Source organism: Dama dama, chromosome 14 (assembly GCF_033118175.1).
Source record: "Dama dama isolate Ldn47 chromosome 14, ASM3311817v1, whole genome shotgun sequence".
NCBI lineage: Eukaryota > Metazoa > Chordata > Mammalia > Artiodactyla > Cervidae > Dama > Dama dama.
The window spans coordinates 46,573,439-46,599,432 of NC_083694.1; the positions used below are offsets into that span (position 1 = coordinate 46,573,439).

Genomic DNA, 25,994 nt, shown 5'->3' on the forward strand with positions numbered 1-25,994 from the left:
CAGCACCTCTTTCTGATGAAAGTTCCTAGAAAACAGATATAGAGAGGCGCTTTCTAGATGATGGCTGCGTGCCAAGAATCTTCTGCGAGTCGATCTGGGAAGGCGATGGATTCCGGATCTCAGTCCCAGGAGGCCGCCCGGGGCTCCTTGTCCCCTCCCTGGGCTCCTGCCTTCCCTCCCCCATTACTGGTCTCCACAGCCATGAAATGACAGGCTGTTTCCTTCCTGGGACTGGGGGCGGAGGCTTGGCTTGAGTCATGCTGGGCCCCTCAGACAGGACTTGGGTCAGGCCCAGTAACCCTCGTGGGAAGAACGAACATATTCCCTCAAAGGTGGAGAATCAGATCGTCACTTGCTCCTCCTGACCCCAGCAGAACCTGGGAGACCCCAGGCCACAGCGCTGGCTTAGACAAAGAAGTAAGAGGTGTCAGGCCTGTGGGGAAGGGGAGAGAGCAGGAGACAGATGAGTAGGGTTTAAGACTTTGGCAAAGTGGGCCATGAAATAGAGATGATAGGAAACGCATAAAACCCGTAAAAATATACAGTTCTTCAATGCCACTAGTAAACAGAATACAACATCAGATCCCACTTGACTTGGCAACAGGCCCCAGAAATACCAGAATTTATCCGGTGAAAAGATGTAAAGCCCTTCACAGTTTCAGAAGATCTCAGGGTCGGCCTTCAAGTCCACTGGGTTCCAGTGACCGGGAGAACGGGTGGCAACTGTGGGAGTGGGTGGGGGTGTGTGGCACAGACGGGGGTCCCATGTCAGGACCTGCATCCACTTTGCAGAAGGAAACCAGATGAGGCTGCAGACCCCAGGTCAGTAACCGAGGACGTGCCTCAGAGCTTTTCCATCATACCAAAAACACGCCTGGAAAAGGATGGGCAAGGGCTGGCCTGCCCACCTGAGGGTCAGGGGAAGAGAAGGGGCAGGGGTGCTGCAGGGCTTACACAGCGACACTGTCCCCCCGCTTCTGCCAAGGGTGCACACACGTGCTTGTGCACACACACACACCCTTGCTCTTCACCCTGGTCACCAGATTGCCCCTCAGCAGCTCCAAGAAAACAGTATGGAGTTAGCTCACAGGTAGGAAAATGGAGCCCCTAGACCTGGAGCACCTGACCAGGGGGGAGGAGCTGGGCCTGACCTCTGGTGATTCCTACCCCCAAGATCATGCCTCTCACACTGAGCCTGGCCCCGCACCATCCTGCAGACGCTCTGCTCAGGATGGCTCTTCCAGCTGCCAGAGGCCATGGAGGTCACCTTGGAGGTTAAAGGAAGGAGCTGCCCCTCCCTCCTGGTGTGGAACACCCCCACCACCAGATTCAGTGGGCGGAGCCTGGATCAGCCTCACCCAGTTCAGGCCCCTGCCAGCCTTCCTCCTGCAGCCAGCCCCAGGGATGGGTGGAAGGAACAGAGGGCGGGTCTCCCCCAGTCACCCTCCGCTGGTCATGGCAGGGATCCACACCCCAGCTGTCATAAGCATGACAGGGCTCCAGCAGGGCTCTGGCAGATCGTCAGAACACTGGGAGCCCCCACCCCAAGGACAGCGCTGCCAGGGCAGAGAGAGGTACTGGGCATGGGCTGGAAATTGGCAGGGCTGGCAGGGGGCTTCCTGGGAAAGTGGACCTGTCCTTCTCACACCTAGCCCAGCAGCACCCTGCCACCAGCTGGCCATCACCCTCTCCTGGGGAGCAGGACACTTCTCCCCCTGCCCTGAGCCCAGGCCAGCCCACCTCTACCCACCTGCAAGTACCAGAGGGTCCTTGGCAAGCAGATTGGCTGGGAAGTGGGGCCATTAAGGGAGGTGAGGGATGGGGGTACACCCTAGTAGGGCTCTGCCACAGGTTCTGCCATGTCCCCGAGTCCCCAGACCCACTGACCAGGCTCAGCTTCAAGGGGCTTCATGGGAATGACCCTGTATATAACATTGCAGGTGGACAGATGGGCAGGGCCAAGGACTGGCACAGGGTGACCATGAATGTGGGCCCAGACAAGCTCCTGGGGCCCAGCAGTTGACCACACACGGGGGGCCCAGTTCTGGCCCATGGAACTTTGGGAATTTTGCAGGGACTGCTGTAGCCTTTGCTAGAGCTCACAAATGTGCAAATCCAGGTGCCAAAGAAATACTTTAATGTCTCAAAGTCACAACTTCAGTGCTGGCACCGCAGGGTCACCTCTGGGAACACGGGGCAGCTGTGGGCACTAAGGCTGGGGCAGGACAGGCGTGGGAGGGAGACCCCTCCAGGTGATTCCCGCTCTCTCAGGTCCATCTGCCTCGATCACACGCCCTCTGCCTAACTGCCCCCGGGTGCACAGGGGACAGGACAGGGCAGCCAGGAGCTGGGGGAGGGTGAGGCCAGCAAGCAGGTCAGGCAGGGCTCCTCTGGGGACACAGCCTGGGGCCAGGGCTGGCATGGCTCCCGAGCTCGCCTGGAGAATGCTCCCCCGAGGGTGTGTGACCATCCTCCTTGGAAGTGTCCAGAGCCCATGCTGCAGCCCACCGGGCCTTGGACCTTTCAGGCCCCAGGGGCCAGCCCACCACGCTCCCCAGGAACAGGTGGGGCCACTTGCTGGAGCATGGACTGACACTGCACGGCCGCAGCCTGGCCTGGCGAGGTGCTGGCAGACCCGGCTACACGTCCGTCTCCACACGCAGCCGTTCCATCCTGCGCACGTTGCCCTCCACAGCCACGCGGCTGGTGATGCTCCGGGCGATGTCCTCAGGGAACCAGCCCGTCTCTCCATCCCGCAGCCTCTCGCCGTAGAGCCATCCTGGATCCAGACACCAGGCAGGTGAGGGTGGGGCCCCTAAGTCGGGTCCTCAGCCCTCAGAGCTACCATTCCAGAAGATGCCAGGGTCAGGCATCCCTTGGAGCTGACCCTGCCCCAAACCAGTGGCCTTGCTCAAGGTCACACGGCCAGCTGGTCTTCCAGCAGGTGCTTGGCCCTGACTGGCCTCAGGGGCTGAGCTTGCTCCAACCAGCCTGGCCCATCCTGAGCAGCTGCTCGCAGGGGCTAATCTCCTGCTTAGGACACGGAGTGACCAGGAACCCACTTTTGAGCCTGAGACTCTGGTTCATGGGAAGACATCCTTGAGGCAGGCTGTTGAAGGGGGCCCCGGGCCCAGTGTGAGCCCATGCAGTGCTTGCTTCTTTAGGGGACTTGGGGTAGCCGCCCACACCACTGTGCTCTGGACTCTGGGCAGGGTTCTCAGACTCTCACTCAGCACCAGCCTGCCGGCCCCTCCTCTCTGCCTGCCGCATGCAAATCTCAGGCCCATTGTCCCCCACCCCGTGCATCCCCCAGGCCCATTGACCCCCTGTGCACTCCCTCAGGCCCATCACTTCCCCACTCCGTGTACAGTCCCCAGGCCCATCACCCCCCATGCTCCCTCCCAGGCCCATTGCCCCCCTGTGCACCCCCCAGGTCCATCACCCCCTGTGCACCCCCTAGGTCCATCACCCCCCATGCTCCCTCCCAGGCCCATTGCCCCCCTGTGCACCCCCTCAGGCTCATTGCTCCCCCACCCCGTGTACAGCTCCCAGGCCCACTGCCCCCCTCCCATGCACTCCCTCAGGCCCATCTCCCCTCCCTGTGCACCCCCCAGGCCCATCGCTACCCCCGTACACCCCTCCCCAGATCCATCGCCCCCCTGTGCACCCTCCAGGCCGGTCTCTCCCACCCCGAGCAACCCCTACGTCCATCTCCCCCCACCCGTGCACCCCCCCCAGGCCCATCACCCTGCGCTCACCATCTTCCTGCTCCAATATCAAGACCACGTCCGCCTGCTGTAGTGTGATCTCGTCCACCTGCTTGGCCAGGTAGGCCTTAGTGATCTCCACCTGGAGTAGGTCTGGGGAGGGTAGGCATCAGCGGCAGGACTGTTTCAGGGCGGGGGGGGCAGGGCTCCTGTCCCAACACAGCCGCTGTGGCCTGGTCTCGGTGAAGCCCGGGGGCCCCCAGGTGTCCCAGCGCATGGTCACCGGGCAGCTTTCCTCCGCTAAAGCCGGGACCCCTCCCGAGGCTGTGGGACCTGCTGCTCCCGCTTTCAGCACCAGCAGAGGGCGCTCCAGGCTTCTCAGGGGCCAGGCAGGGCCCGGGCTGGGTGACAGCTCTACAGGCCAGTCCACTCCAGCTCCTGGGCCTCAGTTTCCCTGGTCACTTGGCAGCTGGGAGGACGAGGTCCTGACCCAGTGCTGGGTCTGTGTGCCCAGATGGACACACACATACCTGGGGTAGGGTCCCTCCCAGGCAGGTCACCCTGGGGGAGGCTGCGGGGTGGACTGAGGGCTGGACAGCACCTCTTCGCTCCAGGCTGACCCCCGCCCCTGGGCAGGGAAGGGGCTGTGAGCCCTGCTGGGTGCAGGGCAGGCTCTCACCTCCTTTGTTCGGGGGGCCCCGCGCCTGCCTCTCCCGGTGCGTAAGTGCCGTGATCCACCGTGCGCGGTCACTCCTGGGGGCAGGGTGCGCATGAGTGAGGCCCGAGGCCGATCCCACCAGCTGATGACCTCTGCTTCACACCCCCCAGCCAGTGTGACATGGTGGGAAGATGGGGGTCCCTGAACCCCCACAGTCTTCGAGGTGTGAAGGCAGTGGGATGAAGGTTTACGCTGCCCGGGCGCCCTTTGGTGAGCCGGCCCTGAGTGGGAGGTGTAAGTGGGTGGCCCCCCCAGGTCGGCCTGACCCACTGCGCTGGGGTGGGGCCGAGGTGGAGGAAGTCAGACTCAGGAAGGAGCGGCAGGCAGGCCTCCCCCAGGCAGGCTGACCTGAGGTCTCAGTTGCCTGTGGCCACAGACTCGGGCAGCGGCTGCACCCCCACAACCCAGGCTGCCCTGTTTCCTGGAGCTGGTCCGGGATGCCCTGCCCCCCGTCAGTCCGCTGTTGGAAATAGAGCCTCGGCTTCCCTCCTGGGAAGGGGCCCTGCTGGTGGAGGTGTGGAGACCTGGCCAGTACCTCTCTGTGTGCTGGTCCCCCCACTGTTCTGACTTCATTGCCCCACACGGTCCCCACCCTGTGCTCCAGCCCTGCTGTCCTCCTGGGTCTGCTGGAGCTCCCTGCCCAGGGCCCCCACCAGGCACCCCCCCTTCCCTGCCTGTTTTCCCTTAGTCCTCACCCCCTTGGACACAAAGGACAGTTGATTTGCACATTTTGCACCTGGCATGTCCTCCCCCAAGCCCAGGAGTGTGAACTGCATGAGAACTGGGCTGGCCCTGGCACAGTGCACTGCCTGGGAGCCCTGGATCAGCCTCCCATCCCCACGGAGCTCTCAGGGTCGCCCCCGCCTCCAGGAAGCCCTACTGTCTTACGCGGAGTCGGAGGACAGCAAGATCTTCTCCTGGCGGCCCTCGCTGTTGTGCAGGAGGGTCAGCTGGAAGGGGTGCGGAACAGAGGAGCTGCGGTTGCCACCCCCAGGCAGAGAGGCCTCCGAGGGCTCCATCTTCTGGACCTGGATGTGGTCCACCTGGGCATAGTCCTGGACCACGAAGCTGTCCTCGCTGTAGGGAGACAGGTGGCTGGCCAGATGCTACAGGGGTCTGTGGGCAGCCTGAGGGCCAGGCAGCCAGAAGGGTGCTCCCAAGGGCCGGCCCCAGCCCACCTCCCTGGCTCCACGGCCACGGCTGTTGCCCACTCCTCATCCCAGGGCCATGCAGCCTGGCGTCCAGGGCGGGGACCCACCTCTTCTTCTTGGTGACCACCAGGACGTCATTGAACAGGAACAGGTAGCACGTGGGCCGGCTGGCGAGTTTCCGGAACAGCCCAGTTTCCTCCACCACGAAGAGCTCCCCACGCTTCAGCAGCCATCGGGAGGCAGAGATCAGCGGGAGGGACTGGGGGGCAGAGCAGAGATGGGGTGAGTCCTGGTGGGAGCAAGAAGGGACTGGGGGCAGGGAGGAGATGGAGTGAGTCCTGGGGGAGGGGCAGGAAGGGACTAGGGGGCAACGCAGAGTTGGGGTGAGTCTCGCAGGGGCTCCTGGGATGAGTCCTGGGGGGCAGGGATATGCAGCCGAGGGGAACAAAGCCTTGCCTCTGAGAACAGGGTGACCAGGCCTCCCTGGGGCTAGATCGAGGAAGGGAGAGCTAATATCCAGGCCTCAAACAAAGGGCCATTCAGTCTGCAGACAGAAGCCCCATAGGGCAGCAGCTCTGTGCCAGGCCAGGACCCAGATCCTGCTCAGCAACCCAGGACAGGCCTGCCCTGCCTCCAGCCAGGCCTAGGGGTCCACTGGGCACCTGCTGAGGGCCCCTCTGAACCAGGTGGCTTGGCCACACCTGTGCAGACCGTGAGGGGCCCCCTGATGTGCAGGGCCACACTGGTGTCCAGGGGCCTTTCCTGTAAATGAAGTTCCTCCCCCCTAAGTGGCCTAGAGAACAGGCCGGGCTAAGGGGGACATATGAGAGGCACAGGCAGGCAGGACACCTCACCCCTGCCCACAGGGGTCTCACGTCACCGTGGCCAGCACCGAAGCCCTGGCCTGCTAAGCTAGCAAGAGATGGGGAGAGGCAGACAGAAAAGACTTCGCAGAGGGGTGGTTGAGGAGAGCTGGGAGGGCCTGCCCACCAGCCTCTGCTCCCCAGACTATGACCCACCCCACACCCCACCCCTTATAGGGGCTCTAAGCCCCCTCACTCCCACCTGGGCTCGCTGCTCCCCTGCCCCCAAGCCCTCCAGTTTTGAGAGATGGGGATAGGGGGTAAGAGCCCCGCTCAGGGGTCAGCCTGGCCTGAGTCTGGGTCTTTGCAATGGCCGGGGACATATTTCACTCCAAACGTGAACTCTGCTGCCTAGACAGGGAGAGGATCAGGACCTTGGCCAAGGGTTCAAATGCCTCCTCTGTGAAGCCCACCCTGACCCACCCTCAAGGAGCCTGCTGCCCTTGTCTGAGCCTCCATGTCCCCCTTCCATGGCTCCACTGTCCTCCCCTCCCGCCTGCCCATGGCGGGTTCCCATCCGGCTCTGGCCTGCCCAGCTGCCTCTGCAGACTGGAGATCAGTAGCTCAGTCTGCTTGATGATAAGCTGAGGCCCCACCCACAGAGCTGCCCCAGGCTCCCTCTGAGTCTCCTGCCCATCCCACCTTGCCCGCAGGGCTCTGCTGCATACAGGCTGGGGCGGAGTAGCAAGGTTAGTATGGCAGGGAGGCGGGGGATGGGGCGTGGGGAGAGGCTGCCTTCAGGCCCTAATTCCAGCCAGCAGTTCCCACTGCCATGGGCAGTGGTTAGGGCAGTCCCTGGACCACACAAGGATGCGCTAGTCTGTGGGCTGGTGGAGGAGCTGTGGGAGCAGAGGTCTGAGCTCTGCCTGCTTGGGAGGCACTGCAGGCTGCCGAGACCTCCACCACCAGACCTCCAGACCCGGCAGGGACAGGGAAGCCTGAGTGGCTCTGAGGTCATCCAGCCCTGGCTCCCAGCACAGCTGACAAGGAGCCCTAGCCCAGGGTGAGCCCTGAGGCTGGGCCTGCCAGCTCCCCCAACTCAGCTGCCAGGTCTGCCCTCTGCTCCTACAGCCCTGGGGGTGGGGGCACAGGCTGGAGAGAGGCCCACCTGCCCTGCCAACCTCAAGCAGGAGAGCTGGAGCTGAGCCCTGTGGCCAAGGGGGCCGCTCTCAGGTGGGGAAGGGGCTGGAGAGGCAGAGGCAGAGCTCAGTCCCAGGCCTCACAGTGGGGGTGGGGGTCACCCCCAGAAGCCTGTCTGCAGCCTACAGCCTGGGGACGGTGACCCCTGACCTCAGAGCAGGGCCGGGGCCGGGGCGGGACTGGGGGGGGCACCTACCTTGACCTTGCTGAAGTCCAGCTGTGTGTGTAGCGTGTACATCTGCTCCGTGCGCTCCATCTTGTGGGCGCCCTCATTGCACTGCTTCACCAGCTGCGGGGCGTGCACAGGAGAGCGGCTGCCGCAGGCTGGGCCACGGCCTGGCTCCCCACTCCCACCCCCCATCCAGCCTGGCCTGGCTGCCCACACACTGGCCCTCATGGCTGCCCGAGTCCCCGTCCTGCCCAGGCCCACTGACTGTGTGAGCTCCACTCTCTCTGGGCCTCAGTTTCCCCACCAGCATGCAAGGAGCTTGGGAGGGACCACCTGGAAACCCTCCCTGCCCCGCCCTCAGGGTCTCTGCAGTCAGGCTGGGCTGGTCCCCACCTCATATATGCGCCCCCTCCTACTCTGGGTCCTCCTCACCTTGCTGATGGCCTTGAGCGCACGGCTGGCTGCCTTGTACCTCTCGGGGTGGCCTTGTGTCTTGAGGCAGAGTGTCTGCAGGAAGACATTGCATATGAGAAGCCACGAGCAGCCTCCTGTACCCTGGCTCAGTGGCCTCCCTGGGGCAGGGGCTCCCCAACCAGTGCCAGGCCTTGGGGACACTCAGAGGGCTCCGGCCAGGTCTCACCCCTTCAGTCCTTGGCTGTCCTCATCCAGCAGGGAGGGCCCGAAGCCTCTATTTCTCCATGTCCCAGAGGGCCCCAGAGGGTCTGATATCCTGTCTGCCTGGGACGCTGACCCAGGAAGCATGGGCCACAGGCTGCCTCTCAGAGCTCAGCTGGGCCCTTGTGTGCATGTGTGTACATGCACTGTGCCTGCCGTGTGTGTACACCTGTGTACCTGTGTGTGCCTGTGCAGTTTTCACCCCCATGAACCCCTCTGTCCCATGAGCTGGCACCTCAGAGCATGAGCCACTCCAGGGAGCCCCTGGGGACGGTGATGGAGTCTGGGTCACCCCAGGTCCACACAGGACAACTGACCGAGGGGCTCTGGGTTGGAGGCAGCCACAACCCTGGACTGACACTCGGCAGGGGTCTGGGCGACACCAAATCAGACTTGGGATGTGAATGCACCCCGTGACCCACCAGGAAAGTGAACAAAACCCGCCAAGTGCTGGAGCAGCTCCCAGCAGAGAGAGCTCTATGGGCAGCCATGGTCACCGTGGCGGTTAAAGTCATCTTACAATTGTCTTCATAATTGTATGTAACAGACACTCGGCGAGGTCAGGAGGAGCAATGTCAGGCCAGGGCCAGGGCCGGGCACTCACGTCGGTCAGGAGGGGCAGCCGGGTGACCCTCTGCATGGGCAGGATCAGGAAGGAAATCATGGGCAGACCCCCGCACGCCGGCCGCTGCTCGATTGCCCGCAGGGCCTCCCGGAAGGTGGCGTTGCTGCTTCTGCAACAGAGAACGGGGTCTCAGCTGCGGCGGGTGGCGTGGCTGGTCCAGAAACGGGAATCGGAGGGAAGCCGCAGAAGCTGGGCTGCGAGCAGTGAGGCGAGGGGCCTGCTCCTCCCGAGGCCCCCTCCCACCCTTGCGGGCCCGGGGCCGGCTCACGTCAGCCGCTGCAGGGCACGCTGCTGGTAGACCTCGTTGGAGCAGTAGGAGATGTAGGGGTGGAAGTGATGCTCTGCGTGCTCCTCCAGGATGTCGCTGATGTCCTCCACGCACACCTGTGCCTTGTGTCGCCGCTCCAGGTCCTCAAAGAACCTGTGGGGGTGGGGGTGGGGGGCCAGGAGCTGCTGGTCTGTCCACGGCCATGCACGCGTGCACACACACACACACACACACAGCCACCACAGTGCGCACCGGGTGGGTTAGCTGCCCAAAGGGCTGCTCGGAAAACCCCAGATCAGCTCCTGAAACCTGAAATAACTGGGCATATACCCATGGCCAAATCCAAGGCCACTCCCTGTGAGATTCTGGCATAGATTCTAATTGGTATCATGGGATGCAGACAGGTAGGACCAAGAATTTGTCACTTTGAATTGATTCCCTGGGACTTGGGTCAGAAATGCCCAGATCTGGCTGGAGGCCTGGCCCCTTCTGCCTAGTTCAGGGCCAGGGCAGGGGTTCTGCTCCTTGCAGGTGATTGAAAACCCCTAATTCCTGCTGGGGTCCCTGCTGAGGCTCATCCGTAACTGGGGACTCGGGCAGGGAGGTGAAGATAAGTGAGCTTGGCTGGTGCTAACCCAGGGCTGCCTAGGGTTCCGCTCCCACAGGCATCCATTGCCTTGAGGCTGGGCCTGGCTGGACCCGCGTCAGGTCATCGGTGGTGTCAGCTGCTGGCTGGAGCCTCAGTTGCACCCTGCACAGCCAGAAGGTGCTGGACCCTGAGGCCTCATCACGTGACCAGGCCCTAGGCAAGGCAGCTAGGGGCCTCCCACCCCAAGAGCTCTGCCCCTGTGCAAAGCCCTTTGTCTCAAGGCCCCTCCCCATGCCAGTTGCTTAGACCAACCCTGGGCTCCAAGCTACGAGCGAGTGAGCGTCTCTACCCACATCCGACTCTTTGAGCCTGCTGAGTGGGGCTGGCGGGACTGGCCGGGGCGGTGTCTGGGAGATAAGACAGCCAGCTGACCTTCGAGGGCAGACAGCAGAGTCCCGAGCAAGACCTGCCCCACGTGGGGAAGCCAGCTGGCCCAGGCAGCCAGTCCAGCACGGTCCTTACCATCCTCCCGGGGTGAGTAGGGTGAGCAGGGGGAGGGGAGGGAGGAGGGCCCAGGTTCCAATTCTGAAGACACCAAGGAGCCCCCAGCAGCCCCACCCAGGACCCGTGACAGGTTCCTCCACCCCGGAGGAGGATTGGAAACCTCACCAATCTGTGGCCCCCTGCCCTGGGGCCCTTGACTCTTATTATCCTTGGTAAGCCTGGTGAGGGTCTCAGGGAGGCGGAATGAGGCCTGGCTTGGAGGTGGGCACGGGTCCTCAGGCCCCCACTCACTGGGCCCCAGCCTGACCCTCCACTCATGATGGGGCTGCCCTTCCTGTAAGTGGGAGCATTCTGAGGACTCCCCTTTGGGCAGATGGGGACCCCCCCAAGATCCTGCCCCAAGAGGGAGGCCTGGTTGCCTGGATGCAGGACCACACACACACGTGTGTGCACGGGCAGCCCACATTGGTCAGCGCCTCTCACAGGCGATACCGAGAAAGGTCTGGGAGAGCTGGCCCTCAGCAGCTGACCCCAAATAGCCAGTTCCTGGGGAGGCCACTGGGAGTGGCTAAGAGCTACCAGGGCCAGCTCAGAGGTTCAGGGAGGCCGTGACACCCCACTAGGGGGCAGGGATGGAGCCTGGGGTCTGTGGAAGGCAGAAAGAGCAGGGTCCATGTGTTCAGCCCCGCCACGCTTGGGGACACAGGACAAAGGTCAGAGCTGCAGAAGGGGGTGGCCCACCCCAGGCCCCCGCTGAGTCAGGGGCTTCAGACTTCCCACAGCCAGTCACTGGAGTCCTGTGGGAAGTGCCATCCCAGGAGCGAGATGGCCCTGGGTTCTGTGGGAGCCCTGGGACAGCAGACTGGGGAGTACTTAGTGAGGGGGGTCCAACACCTGATCATTTCCCACACTTCACCCCAATCTGCAAGGGGGTAAGCAGACTGAGTAACCTCCCCCTTAGGTTAGGGAGAGGACGCCGAGCTCAGGGAGACCGCAGAGGGTGTGACGGGGCTGCCTAGGATGCAGGGCAGCGTGGGGTCGGACCACATGGGTGCTGACTGGACCTCACACTCCACGGAAGTAAACACATACACACACACACACACAGGCCCAGGCCTACAGCTGCACACCCGGCCCCTCCTCCACCTCCCGGCCCTGCAACCAGAGCTCTGGGCCGGGCCCCAGACGCCTCCTTGTGGAATATGACCCGGGCCTGCAACTCAAGGCTGCCCCCGCCTGCTCCGCTCTGCAGGCACCTCATGCCTCATCACTGGCCTTCTGCGTCCGTGTGCCCTGGGGCCAGCTCCTGGTGGGGCCCTTGCGGTCCTTGTGCTTCTTGCCCTCGCAAGGTAATTCCAAACCATCCATCCACACTGCAGACCAGGGTCACTCAGAGCCCCGGCCTTCCCACCCTCCTGAGAGCCTGGGCCACTGTCGGGGTTCCGGGCTGGGCCTCACCTCCGGCTGGCGCTCAGGACATCTGTGATGTTGGAGAAGAGGTGGTGGTGCTCCATCTGGGTCATGGTTGCCCGCAGCTCCCGGGACTGCAGGAACTCGGCCACCAGGATGCCAAGGCTGTGTTGGTATGAGAACTCGGACGTGAGGATCTCGAAGATGGCCTGGGGTGAGAGCAGAGCGGATGTGGGGCAGCTGTGCCCCCTGGCCCTGCCCGCAGCCACCCTGCCACACGGGGTCCTGGCCCAGGGTGTGGTGGTGACAAGCGCTCAGGCTGTGGGGATATGATGGGGGCGATGGACAGGACCTGGCTGGGGCTGTCAGCACAGCTGTGGTGGTGGAGGTGGGTGGTGAGCTGCTCTCCTGGGTTTGCACTCTGGCAAGGACTCCCACCCTCGTGTGGAAAGTGGATAATGGTAGTCACTCCAAACTCTCACCATGCCCAGGGCATCAGCCATCATTGGTACCAGGAGGCGGGCAATGAGTGAGCGGGTGACATCACCATGACTGCTGTCCCTGCCTCTGTCTGGGCTGTCAGAAGCAGGCGCCCCACCTACCCCGTACCTCCTGCCTCTTGCGCTCCTCAGCTGGAAGCTGATCCAGGATGCCCAACTCCACCACCTGCAGACAGCAAGGCTTGAATCACGGGATGTACCTTCCAGATGCTCATCTTCTCATCGGACTAGAGCCAGCGTAGTTGGCAGAGCTGCCCCTCATGACTCGGCACAGTGGGGCCGCTGAGCTGGCCTGTCCCGCCTCAGTCCCGTTACCCACGTCTCTCCTCGCCATGGAAACCTCCCCTGGGAAGTGCCCGGGGCAGCCGAGAGAGAGCATGGGTGTCCAGAGGGAAAGGCCAGCAGGCACCCGAGGAGGGTGGGGGCCCTGTCCTACAGAGCTGCCTGGGGTGGCAGGTGGGAGGTGGTGATGGTGGAGAGGCAAAGAGACCCGGGAAAGCTGAGGGGCATGCGGGGCGCAGGGCCATGACTCAGGCACACCTGGGCCAGGTGAGTCAGCACCCTGCCTGGGAGGTAGGGTTAATAGTGTTCCAGCAAGGCGCACTGCCCCTCTCTCTACCCGTCAGGCCCCCTGGCTCCCAGCTGCCCTGGCTAGAGTGTGGCCTGCTCAATCAGGTCACATCCCTGCAGACCATCGGGGGAGCCCACTACAGGACTAGGGCCACTGGATCCCTCTCCCCTTCCTACCAGCCTGGGCAGAGGCTGCCATCAGCGCTTGGGCTGGGAAGGTAAGTCCCAAGCTCCCTCCTCGGCCCAGAGGCTGGGTTGAGACGCCCCAAACTCAGGTGACCAAGAGCAGAACCTCAGACGCCCTTCTAGGGTGCAGCATCCTGACCCACCTCTGACCCCGGAGGTCATGTCCATGTAGGCAGCTGGACCCAGGCAGGTGGGAACACACGTGCATTTCCAGCCCTTTTCAGCTGTCTGCCCTCACCCCGCCCCTTCCTGGACCCTCCCTGGCCGGTGACCCCATGGCAGGCAGTGTCGTGGAGCTCAGTAGGCGGTCGGGGTGCCTCAGCCCCCCTCGTGCCCCGCGGGGTCTGGATGAGGAGCCTTGTCGTACCACAGACAGAAGGGACAGCCAGGGGCCCTCACCCCACTGCCCACCACGCCCACAGCCTGCCCTGTAGCTCTTCCTTGGCTCCCAGGGGATGGGGCAGCAGCCTGTGTGCCCCGGGCCAGCTGCACCTTCCTGGGGAGCGAGAGTTGCCTCTCCGCTTAGAGCTCAGGGGTCTCAGCTACACTCTCCACCGAGACCCCACTGCCCTGCTTGGAGGGGACCAACCCCGTTTTCAGATGTGGAAGGTGGCGGCGGGCCTGGTAGTGGCACGTGGCTTCAATCTGGCCTCTCCCCTCCCTTCCTGCCTCCTCACTTGGACCCTCCAGGCACATTTCAGGGTCAGCACCCTGGGAAAGGGTGCCCCATGCCCACAGCTCCCTACAGGTCAGCATGAGCCGGGAGCAGAGGGCATTACAACTCACCTGTGGGATGCCTGTCACACACACACAGATGACAGCTGCCTCTAACCTCTCCCCCAGTAACCCCTCAAAGGTGCCCCGTGGGGCAGGCCAGCTCTGAGGCATCAGCAAGATGCCCCGGAAAAGTGAGCACAGATGGGGTGCTTCTAGGCGGCTCCCCACTCACTGGGAGGACCACCCATGGCCTCTCCCCACCATTGCAGCCCCTACCTCTGGGAGCTGGCTCCAGGTGATCTGGGGGGGCCGGTAGCTCTTGACCACAATGGGGGCGTCCACTTTCCGGGTTCCCTCGGGGCTGGGGGGCTCATCGAGCAAGTCATCATCAGATTCGTGGCTGGTGTTCAGGCCTCGCTCCCGGATTTCCTGGTACAACCGGGGGTCTGGGGATAGGGGGCATGTCACCTGTAGGCCTGGGGGCTCTGAACAGTCTGGCCCCTCCAGGGACCCACAGGTCGAGTCCCCCCCGAGGAGGCCCTGAGAGCGTCAGGTGGTGCAGGGTCCCCCAGAGTGGGCTCCTCTCGGGCCAGCTGGTTCGCATGGCGGTGCTGGGAGCCCAGGGTGTCTCTATGCCAAATGTGGCACCTTTGGACCAGGGCTAAGCGGACAAATTGGAGCACGGCAGGGGCCAAACTGCACGGCCTGGGGGGTGCGGGGGACCAAGGGTGCTCCGCAGTGGCTGCACACGGCAGCCCCACTGGGCAGGTGCCTAGCTAGTGGCGACTGAGACAAGCCTCTCCCTTCCAAACGGCCCCGAGACCTGGGGCATTGCTGCTGCTCTCCTGGGGTCTGATCCTGACGCCTCCCCAAGCCCGGGCCTGTGCTATCCACAGAGGCTGGGGCTCGAGGAGAGGCCTGTCCAGCTGGAGCCTCTCATACCCACCAGTGGCTCCATCCTGGCTGGGAGGGCACCTACCCCTCCAACTCCCGGGGGTCCTAGAGGCAGCCCACCTAGGGTGAATGCCCTGCTCTGGGCCCTGCCACACCCAGCCATCACCCATGGCCCCGAGCCTCCAACACTGGGGTCCCATGGACGGTGTGACTGCTGCCCAGGCCTTGGTCTCACTGGCAGGGCCTGGTGCACACAGTGTGTGTGACAGACAGCTCCTGCAAGTGAGCGTGGGGCCTGTCTGCCCTTATCCCACCCCTGGCACAGCAGGGTCCAAGGGAACTTTCCAGGCTTATCAGAGATGCAGGGCCAGATGGACCACCAGGCCCTGCAGGGATCCCACCCAAGACGTTCACCACCTCCCCTGGATGCCCCAGTGAGACCAGCCCCCGGCCCAGTCTGGCTGCTGCTGTCCGAGGGGGGCCCTCGGCCACACTCACCGTCTTTGAAGGAGCCCTTGTGGGCACGTTTCCGCCCCAGCGCCTTCTGTGCAGAGAGACACACAGGTGGTCAGTGGGAGGCGGGGTGGGCGAGGGTCACAGCTTTCCCTTCCCCCAGCCCAGAGACCACTGCATGCTCCAAGCATGACATCACGCCCAATGGGAGGTGCTCTGCTGGGCATGCAGAAGGTGCGCAATAAATGTCAGCTCCACAAGGGATGCAGGGCCACCAAGCAGAGGCCAGGGCAGGTAGGACAGTATGGGACGGGGGCTCAGAGTGGGCAGGGCAGGTTACCGAGGGCTGGGCAGGTCCAGGAGGGCTGCCTGGAGGTGGAGGCGTGTAGACACGGGGGATGCCCGTGAAAGTGGGGCGTCACAACTAGGCCTGGAGGGAGGCTGGGCAGTACAGCTGTGGCTGGGAGATGACCATGAGGGGCGCTGGGTGGGGAGCTGGGGCTGCATGCATGCCCCCCAGGTCTGGGACCTTGGGCGGCAGGAGGAGCAGGGCTGGCAGGTGAGCATCCAGTCCCAGCACAGGCTGGGGTCCCTGCAGCTGATGGGGTATGGGTCTGCAGGGATGATTGGGGATGGGCAGGGCTCTCAGGGCCCCACACCCTGGACCCTCCAGCTGCTGCTCTGAGCCTGCCTCCTTGTCCAGGATCCTTTTCCCCTGACCTCGCAGGTCTGTGGGTTCCAGGAAAGAAGAAGATGGTTTCTCAAAACAAGTTGGGGCCTGAAACTCCCCGTGCTGGTTAGGGCCATGGTGCTCCCAGCACACTTAGCTGCTGCCCCTGCTACCCTGCACCCCACCCCCCACCCAGCATCCACCCCCGCCCAGCACCCCCATCCCTTCCGCCTCCAGGTCTGGGTGCCTGTTGTTGCCTTGACCCCTCCTCCACCTGCCCCCCACTCGCCGCGTCCACGGTTCTGCTTTAATCCTTTTTCTTCTGGGGCCCCTCCCCCAGGGCCCTGAGCTCCTGGGGACCCCCTCCTCTGTGCTCTCTCAGCACCCTGAGCCCAGCGCACGGTGACCCCATAACACCCTGGGCCCCACCATCCCGGGAGCTTTCCCAGGGCCTGTCAACCCGGTGGCTGAGGGCTCAGGAAGTGTCGGCTGGAGGCACAAAGCCAGCATTAATAATGAGGACCCCGCAGGCCTGGCCCAGGGCGGGTGTGGAGAGTTGTGGTCCAGGCTCTCAGGCAGGCACGACATGGGTGCCTCTCCCACCAGGGGTGTCTCTAGCCTGAGGACAATGGCTCAGGTCCTCCCCTCCCCTCTGCCTGCAGCATCACCAGGAGGTGGTCTGGGCTTCTCCCAGATCAGGGCCAGCGCTCATGGTCTGGGCAGGAGCCCATGGTGGAGGAGGTGACCAGGATGGCACCCTGGGCACAGAGAGCCCTGACTCAGCTGTCAGGCAGGGCAGCAAGGGACAGTTTGTAGGGGAGCGTCCAACTTTGGACCTGTCATCAGCCCCCCCTGAGTCCCCGACGGGAAGCCCTCGGCAGACAGAGCCCAGGCCAGTTGATGCAGCAAAGCCACCGCTGAAACCCATCCTCCAGACAGGCTGGCTCCCTCCTGGGGCTCAGAGCCCCGCCTCACGCACTGCTCCCCGCTGTGGCTGAGAGCCAGGATGCCTTCAACTTCCTGACCGAAGCCTCCGCTGCCTCATCTATAAAATGGGGACATTCACACTCTGTTCACAGAGCAGCTATTGGGCTAACAGGAGTGAATCCCCCCAGGAGCCTGTGCAAGCGGGCACTTGCATGATGATGTGAAGGTGTGGTCAGAACCCCTCCCACCTCCCCCCAACCACGGACCAGAGAGATGGGGCTCCTACCTTATTTTTGGCTGCAGGTCGAGCAGAAGGTTCGCTAGGCTCCTCAGCCAGAGCCTGGAGCTTGGGGGTGAGCTTGGCAGGGCCCCCTTCGCCGCCCGGAGTCCCCAGGCCCTTCATGGCTGCCCGGTAGGACTGGTTCCTCAGGTTTCGTTTCAGCATCCCCCCGGGACCCGTGTCCAAGTCCATGTCATCCAGGGAGAAGCTGGGGGCCGAGAGGAGCTGGGGGTTCCGCCGGGCAGCCTCCTTGCTGAGCATGGCTGCCCCGAAGCTCTGGTGGCGGGCCGGGGTCTTAGCCTTGCTGGACACGGCCAGGCTCCGAGGTATGAGCTGCTGTGTGCCCATCTTCAGGGCTGCTGGGCTCTGCGTGCTCAGGATGACGGTCCTGGGCTCCTGGGACTCGGGGGCCGGCTCCGGAGGCTCTGGGGTGTCTGGCTGGAAGGCGGCATTGCTCCTGCTGTGCAGGGAGCTGCGGACCACTGGGAGCCCAGATGCTGGGTTCCCCTTGGCATCTAGCCGCAGCTCCGAGTGGAAGCGGTATTCCAGGAGCTTCTCCTCCACGGAGCTGTCCGAGTACCGCTGGGACATGCTGAATGGCCGCGGGACCCTGGGGAAAAAGATGGAGGTGAGGGCAGCCCCGATCCAGCCGGAGCCCAGGGTACAGTCAACCAGGGTCCAGTGCTCAAAGGCTGGTCTTGCCACCTGAAGCCAAGCTGGCTGTTACATCGCCCACAGTCTCCGGGAGTCCCTAGAGAAGTCAGTACACAGCTGGCCAGAGGCACTTGGGGAAGCTTGGGACAGCATAGACCTTCAGGGACCTGGGTGGACGACAGGCTGTCTGAGCTTTGGGGACCAGGCAGACACAGACTGCAGAGAGGTTGGCCTGGCAACACCTCTGTGCTCCCTCTGCTGCAGGGTAAGCTTGCGGCAGTGCAGGTGTGTGGCCTGGGACCCCAAAGATCTGGACTGGAAGAGCCACTTGGCCTCCTGGCACCATTTCCCACAGCCAACAAGAGAACGATCAATAGTTCTGCCTGCTGGGCTTTTCTGAGGCCTGCAGCAGACAGCGCGGCTGCTCCCCCTGGGGTACTAGAGGCCAGGCTCTGAGGGGCCGGTGTAAGTGTGATGTCTCATCCAGCCCGAGGGGCACCACGTCTCCATTCTCACTGGGCAGAGAGGCCGGGGCCAGTCCCACCCAGGACACAGGGCAGGAAGCGACAGATCCAGGATCTGAACTCAGGCCTGTCTGACTGCCCTGACTCTCAGCCCCACACCCAGAGAAGCCACGGGGTTTGTTGTCTACACGGCCTTTCCCCGTCTCAGCCCCACACACAGCAAAATCATTGTGGCCACCATCTATACAGCCTTTCCCTGACTCTCAGCCCCATGCACAGCAAAGCCACTGTGTCCGCTGTCTACACAGCCTTTCCCAGTCTCAGCCCCACATGCAGCGATACCACCACGGCCGTCATCTACACGGCCTTTCCCCGACTCTCAGCCCTACACACAGTGAAGCCACTGTGGCTGTCGTCTACACAGCGTTACCCTGGGCCCCGAGACACACTCGCCCTTTCCAAGTCTTCTGAACTCAGAACGGGGCCGACAATCCATCTCCAGAGTCTTGCCAGGCACAGTCACGGTGTGCACGGGAACCCAGGAGGGAGGTTTGCAGAGCTCTGACCCTGAGCCCGCAGCCCCAGTACACGCTGCTGCTCCCTGGGCACTGCTGTGGCCTGTGTTGGGTGCCTCCGAGGACAGCTGGCTCTGCCCGCATCCCCTCGGATGGTCCAGCCTGTCCCTCCCAGCAGCCTGCCGCACCTTGGCCCTTTCATCCTCTCCGTCCTCACCCACCCCCATCCTCTAGCCCTCGGCTGGCCTGGCAGCCGCCGCCCCTCACCAACAGGCAGCCCTCTGTCCCGTCTGTCCACCAGTACACCCGCTTCCCTCCTCCCAGCATGGCCAGGCCTGAGCAGAAGGATGTATGTCCCTCCTGGCAGAAGCTTCAGAAACCGCCACAAGATTCCCGCCATGCCTTCCCCTGCAGCAAGGACGGCGGGCATGTGCGCGGGGATGGAGCCCCATGGGCCTGGGGTGAGCAGGGCCCCACAGACCGCGTTTCTAAGCACTTGATGGAGCTACTTGCTACAGCACAGACTGGCTCACCCTGGCTGGGAGCACATCATTTAGCCAGTGTGGACGGTCCACGCCATCTGCCACACCCTGGGCCTCCTGGGCACCAGCCTCAGGCCACTGACCAATCCACCCTGAGGATCTTCTCTCCCATTGCCACTGTCACTTCCCTCTGTTGCTCCCTATGCCTCAGTTTCAAAATCTGTAAAGTGGGCCCAATAGTAATCACCCCCCACCCCACGCTTCCTGAGGTTGCTGGGAGGGGCAGGGAGCTTGTACATGTAGTGCTTGAATAGGGGCCTGGCCACAGAGCAGCTGGGGGCGGGGGGTCACTAGTGCTGAAGAGAAGGTCATCTATGAGCCTCAAGAGGATCAGCTGGTGGTTTAGAACCTCACAGGATCAGAACGTAACAGGGAGGGAACATGCTCCTTTCATTCTTCCCTGTTTACTTTTAGGGGAAACAAAGATAGCCACCATTCATCCGCTTCTCATATTAATGTATATAGAACTTCTGAACGTTCAAGTTACAAAGGCCAGTCAAGGGTGGGAGCCTGTGTTTCAGATGGAGAACTAAGGCTCCAGGTCACCGGCCCAGGTGGCCCTGCTGGCAGGGAGCCTTGGCTCAGAGCTTCACCACGGTGCCCCATGCCACTTTCCCCGCAGGTCTGGGGAGGACCCTGGGGTTCACCCAGCGGCTCTGTGGGAGGGAGGGAGAGCGCGTCCTGCCCTCTCTCACCTACAGGGGCAGCTGGAACGACTGGATCCCCTCCCTCGGAGGCCTGGCTCTCCGTCCCGCTCTCTGCCCCAGCTCACAGGTTCTCCACTAAAACCATCCCAGGAAGGCTGTGCGGCTCAGGCTTCCGTGCCCGCAGGGAGCGGCTGGCCCTGGAGCCCTGGCCACCCCCACAGCAGGGCGACGGCCCACGCATTCCTGGGGACATTCTGAGTCACCAGGCTGAGGAGGGCAGCCACCCTAGGCCTCCGCAGGCGGTGCCGGCAGCTGTGGGTGGGTCCATACCTCCCCGGTCCGCCTCCCCTGTTAACTTGGCTGCACAGTACCCAGGACGGGTTGAGAAACGGGTTTCCTGCAGGTTTCCATCTATGCACACGAAGCAGATTAGACTAGGAAATGGCAACACACGCCAGTATTCTTGCCTAGAAAATTCCATGGACAGAGGAGCCAGGCGGGCTACAGTCTGTGGGATCACAGAGTCGGACATAACTGAGCACACACGCATGCGAGCATGTGTACACACACACACACACACACACACACACACACACGAAGCAGATGCACCCGAGTGGGTGTCCGGGAGAGACCCTGAGTCCTTTTTTCTAGCCATGGTGTATTTACTGCAGGGCAGCTACACTGTTATAAAAACTCGCTGCAGGCACTGAGAGGCCTGCACCAGCACTGTGGTGCCCATGGACACCCCGCTCTGCCCTTCATTCTTCCTTCTTCCCCGACTCCTCCCCATCTCGGGCTCCAAGCCTGACCCCTCCTTGAAGCCCCAGCCCAGACCCGGCCAGTGGCACGGCCTCTCCCAGGAGAGGACAAAGTCTCTTCTGGAGCTGGAAGGTACCAGATGGAGCCGGTCAGGCCAGCCCCTGCTGGGTGTGACCTGGGTTCCAATCACGGTGGCCGCACCCACAGGCCTGGGGTGCCACCGGCCTGGAACCCAGGCCTGAAGGAGGGGGGCACTGTGCCAGGCGTGTGGGCTGATATCCCTGCTCTGCATGAACCCCAGAGCCTGGGCCCGGCTGGAGCTAGCTCCTGGGGCTGCAGTCGTCGCAGGGCCCGTCTTCTTCCTCCCGGGGTTGAGCTGATCAGAGGTACCTGGGCGTAGGTTCAGAAGTCCAGCAGCACCAAGAGGCTGATCCTCCTAGACAGGCGTCCTCTCCTCACGCCCCACCCCCACCCTGCCTGCCACAAAGCACCATTCTCAGCTTCTCGGCTTTCTCCCAATTTCAGACAAGGCTCAGCTGTGGTTACTCCATCTCCTACCTGTGGGCATCACCCACTGTCTCCAGCCCAGCGGACGAGGCTCGAGGCTCCAGCCCAGCTCGGCCATACCCTGTGGGTGTTTGCCTTAGCCTGGCCCGCCCAGCCTCCCTTCCATTAATAATTCCCTCTTGTTTACTGGCTGGTTTTCCTCCTGTTAATTTTCCCGTGCATTCCAGTGCCCCTGCCCCAGGCATCTGGATGGTGTGCTCACAAGGTCCAGGCATCAGACCTCCCTTGTTAGGCCGTCCCTTGCCTGCTTTCAGGGCAGGAGCTGGCACCCTGGCCCCCACCCTGCAGCCTGGTCCTCCCCTTTCCTCCCTCCCTCCTCACTGAGCTATGGCCCACCCCCTGGCACCTTCCCAAGGCAGGGTCATGGGAGGAGACCTTTGAAAATGTCGTCTTTGTGCCTGGAGAGTCCCACTGGAGATGATTTTATTCAGGAATGGAGAAGCCTTCTTCTCTTGGCTTCCAGCTTCCACTGCCAATGAGACACCGACGCTGGTCTGACCTCATCTCCTTGTCGTGATCGGAGGCTCCCTAGCCCTGGTCACTGAGGGTATGGGGCCCTTGCTTTACTGCTCACAGGACGGACGCAGCCATGGGTATGCAGTCACTCCCTGAGCCACGGGCTCATGCGTCCTTTTAGGTCCACACGTTTTCTGGTGCTATTTTTTTGATCATTTCTCCCACCTCTGATGCTTTGGTCTCTTTCTGGAATAGCTGTTGCTGAGACCTTCTCCTCATTTCAGACCTCTTCTTTCCTTTGCCTTTCGTCCTCCTTTGTGGGAGATTCCTGCCTTCCACCAAATGTTTGTTTTCATGGTCCCATCAAGAGTTCTCTCCTGCTCTTGATGCAAAGAAGCCTGTTCTTGTTTCAAGGATTCCACGTGCTGTTTCAACATCCCCATTGGCTTCCATTTAGGAGTCAGGCATGTGCTGGTGGGAGACCTGTGTGCCCTGTGGGCACACACACAGGAGCACATATACACAAGCACACACTTCTGCCTGGCAGGCTTTTTGGGATTCCCTACTGGGACTGTGTCTGGGGACTCCTCCAATCAACTGGCTCCAAAAGCCTCTCTTTCATCATCTTCACTGGAAACTGGCCTTTGCCTGGTGTCCTGCAGCCAGCACAGGGGAGGGCCCAGAGCACAGACTCAATGCCAGCCATGTTCTCTGGGCAATGATGTCGCTGAGAGAGGCCAGACATCCTGCAGTGACCACTCAAGCCACAGAGGCAAGTCTGCTCCCCACCAAAGGCAGCCCTGGAAAGCTCCCCAACCAGTGTCCATGGTGACAAGGGCTGTGTGTGGTCCATCTGTCCCTCTGTCCCCCTGAGGAGTGTGTGCATCCTTCAGGAGCAGGGATGACTTCCTGTCCATGTCCGCACAAACAGCTGGGCTCAATTCCCAAGCTGACACATGAATGTTAGTATTGTGGGCACCTGTCCTGTTTCTCTCCTGGGATCCCGTCTCCCTGAAGAGGTCCTGGTGAGCTGGGCGGAGAACTAGCCCGCTTGGTACTTTGCTTCAAGCAAGCAGAATCCACCAGGGCAGCACCATCAGAGGCTCCAGACCCACCTGTGCCCCCTCCCAAGTGACGCTCTGTTGGCTTCAACTCAGAGGGGGGTTGGGGAGGCCCCCACAGCTGGGTCCTGGGAACCACAGCAGTAGCTTCCCCCATGCCACTTAAGCAGCCTCTGAGTGTCCCCAGCGCATGTGCAGGGGTGGATAGGTAAGGGCCTTCCCTGGTGGCTCAGACCATAAAGAATCTGCCTGCGATGCAGGAGACCTGGGTTTGAAACCTGGATTGGGAAGATCCCCTGGAGAAGGAAATGGCAACCCACTCTAGTATTCTTGCCTGGGGAATCCCATGGACAGAGGAGCCTGGCAGGCTACAGTCCATGGGGTTGCAAAGAGTTGGACATGACTGAGTGACTAATACTTTCACTTCACAGCCTCCCTGTATCCCCAGTGCACATGCAGAGCTGGGTAAGGGGCACATGGGGCTCGGTTGGTGGGGAGGAGGGGGCTGCTGGTGTGCTGAAGGTGGAGGTGGGGACATCTCTGGCAGCCTCAGGTGACCCGACTCAGCCTGTCCAGTCCTAAGCTGCACTTGGCCCTGACATGACTCTGCCTTTCAGGCTGGCCTGGCCCAGGGGCCCTTGCAGCCTAGCACCCCCGGAGCCTGCGTTCTTCCCGAAAGATGGGCTTCTTGGACCCCAGGAGGCTCAGCACCATCCCGTGGGCTGCCCTGAAGAAGCACAGCCTTCCTGCCTGGCCTGGGGCTCTGATCACTGAGCTCTCACAGTCACCAGGATCCACACGGCACCGATTATGGGACCTGCCACCTCTCGGGTGAGGTCACCACAGCACCTCCATCCAAGGGGCATCTGTTCCTCTAGGTCCGGCTGATGAGACCCTGCCTGGGGGTGGGGCTCAGCCTCCCCGGCACCGTTCACATGACCCTGTCTTCACTCAGGCAAACTTGACCCACCATGATGGCCTCGTGCTCAGGTAATTCTGCCTGGCCAGGCTGGAGACTGGGAGTCACATGGAATTCGGGGCAGGACTGGACTTCATAAACCACACAGCACACAGGTCTGTCTGTAAGGTGGCTGGGACAGCTGGAGGCTCTTGCAGGTAGAGCCCCAGGGACGCTGCTCAATACCCGACAGGGTACAGGACCACCCACGACAAGGAATCATCTGGAAAAACTGTCTGCAGTGATGAGGCGGAGAAACCTTGTCTCAGCTAACTGGAGATTCACCTGCCTCCATGGGGGTTGGGAGACCCTCCTGGCTGCACTTGACCTGGCAGCCGGAGGGGGTTGGTGGGCCTCGTGCACCTATGACACCTCCGGGCACTGCAGGTTATCACGGAAACCACCCTCCTGGCTCAGCTGGCCAATGGCTCCCATTCTGTCTCTCAATACAGCCATCCCGAAAACCCGGTCACTGTGCCAGGCTTGCAGATGCTGTTTCCCCTGAGGAGCCCCGGATAAGAAATCAGAGCCCTGACTTGGACAGACAGCCTGGACAGGTGACCTCGGGCATCCTCCAAACACCTTCACGACCACTGTGTCTCACCCCTCACTGATCTTCTGGAAGGCGGATATTTCCCTGCTCTGCCAGGCAAGGAAACCAGGTGCAGAGGGAATGTGACCTGCTGGGGTCAGGCTGACGGTCAGTGGAGAGCTGGGCGAGGAGCCAGGCCCCGTCGTGACCTAGATCCTCGCTGCCCCAGTGGGACGCCTGGGTGAGCAGCGACTCTCCCTGGAAATAAAGACGCTGATACAGGTGGTCAGAGGCTTTGGGCAAGGCAACTGGCTCAGGCAAAGGAGACAAGCAGCTGAGATCCATTCAGAAACTGAAACTAAAATTCCAGGACCCAGACGTGGGGAGTGCCATGCCCAGTGGGTCACGCACAGACAGGCGTTTCAGGGGCAAGCCACGTCTCGCCACCTCACCTCTGCACCTGGTTTCCTCCCATGTAGGTGAAGAGAATCTCCGTGTAGGGTCAGAGACAATCTTCCGCCCCTCCCTTAACCCCCCAGGGAATCAGAGCCCTTGGGGAACTGGCATGCTCCCATTCCCCACACGTTCCTCCCTCCTAGGTGCCCAGGTAAGAGAGGGTGGGGGGAGGGGCCTCTGCCAGCTTACCACTCCCCCCTGCAAGTGCCAGGGAAGACCGGGGGAAACCCTGGGTAGTGCTCAAGACGTGATGCCGGCTTCTACAGCCTGTGGGCATCATCAGGGCAGCGACCAAAAGAGGAGCCAGCTTCAGCTGAGTCAGCACCTAACTGCTCCCCTTTCACAGACAGGAAACTGAGGCCAGAGGGCTTAAGTAACTTAGGTCACACTGAGCCAGTATTTGGACCCGGGGCCCTCACGTCCAAGCACTAGTCACTGGGGGTGCAGGGTAGACAGGGTGGCCTGACAAGCACCCCCTGAGCCCCCACACCAAGAGGTGCAGACTGTTCAGCCCCAGGTTGGATGCGGAGTTACCCCCACCACCAATGTGGTCCCTGCTGAGCTGAGGTTCAGCTGAATCTCAAAACAGATCCTTGTTTCCGGGATGCAGAAACGGAGGTTGGGCAACTAGGACAGGGGTCTTGGAATCAGTGGCACCCACAGCTTCAGGAGCCCAAGTTCACCCTCCTTAGCCAAGAATGAGCAGGTCCCCTCCGTCTGCCCACCAGGGTGGGGAGGGGTCCTCATTCTTGGGGCTGCTACACTTGGTACCAAAGTGGGTTTGGGTAACAGATTCTCCAGAGTTGTTGGGAGGGTCGTTTGCTCCTTTCCTCCACCCGCTTTCAAAGGTCCCAGGGGCTTCCTACGGATCTCTCAGCCCTGATGCCCCAATGGGCTGCAGAGTTCCCCTCCACGGTGAGGAGTGTCCCCTAGGGCTTAGAGGAGAAAAGGGAGCGGGCAGCTGGGACGCTTGAAGCCGGGGAGTGGGGTCAGGGGCTCTAGGTCCAGCCAGGCTTTGTCCCCTCCCGCTGCCTTCGCTGGGCAGCCACTGCGGAGGGAGGGAGCCGCAAAGTGTCGCGGCCCCTGGGGCGGGGCTTTCCGAAAAAGCGAAGGAGAGGAAAGGGGCCAGCCCCCTCCCCAAGGCTCACCCCCCGCCTCCACCTCGCTCACCCGTCCCTTCCCCGGCTCACCTGTCTCCCAGGCTCACTTGTTTCCCCCTCTCACCTGTCCCCCAGGCTTACCTGCGCTGCAGGGCGGAGGACGGAGCTACTAGCGCGTCAGCCTGCCCAGCCTCCAGGCTCCGCGCCCCAGCGGGCGGCAGTTCCCGGCCCCGCGCTCTGTCCGGCCGCTCGGTCCCTCCCCGTCCC

General features: G+C 62.4%; 1 protein-coding gene across 1 annotated transcript; it reads right to left on the reverse strand.

Moving 5' to 3' along the window:
* ARHGEF16 (Rho guanine nucleotide exchange factor 16) lies at positions 1–25,994 on the reverse strand. The gene is made up of 15 exons (XM_061160550.1): positions 25,869–25,994; positions 17,023–17,626; positions 15,185–15,230; positions 14,069–14,238; positions 12,429–12,485; positions 11,868–12,028; positions 9,317–9,469; positions 9,028–9,157; positions 8,181–8,255; positions 7,776–7,868; positions 5,684–5,835; positions 5,314–5,502; positions 4,387–4,460; positions 3,759–3,860; positions 1–2,779 (listed from the first exon to the last, which is right to left on the reverse strand). The coding sequence occupies exons 2-15, from the start codon at positions 17,605–17,607 to the stop codon at positions 2,640–2,642; spliced, it is 2,127 nt and encodes a 708-aa protein (XP_061016533.1). The 5' UTR covers positions 17,608–17,626; positions 25,869–25,994; the 3' UTR covers positions 1–2,639.

Bases quoted from the DNA above. Each gene is read 5' to 3' on its own strand.
- ARHGEF16 (XM_061160550.1), bottom strand. From the start codon at position 17,607: ATGTCCCAGCGGTACTCGGACAGCTCCGTGGAGGAGAAGCTCCTGGAA. The intron at 7,869-8,180 runs GTGAGGAGGACC...CACGCCCCGCAG, and splicing joins CGCTCAAGGCCATCAGCAAG to CTGGTGAAGCAGTGCAATGA. The intron at 4,461-5,313 runs GTAAGACAGTAG...CCCTGCCCCCAG, and splicing joins TTGCTGTCCTCCGACTCCGC to GAGTGACCGCGCACGGTGGA.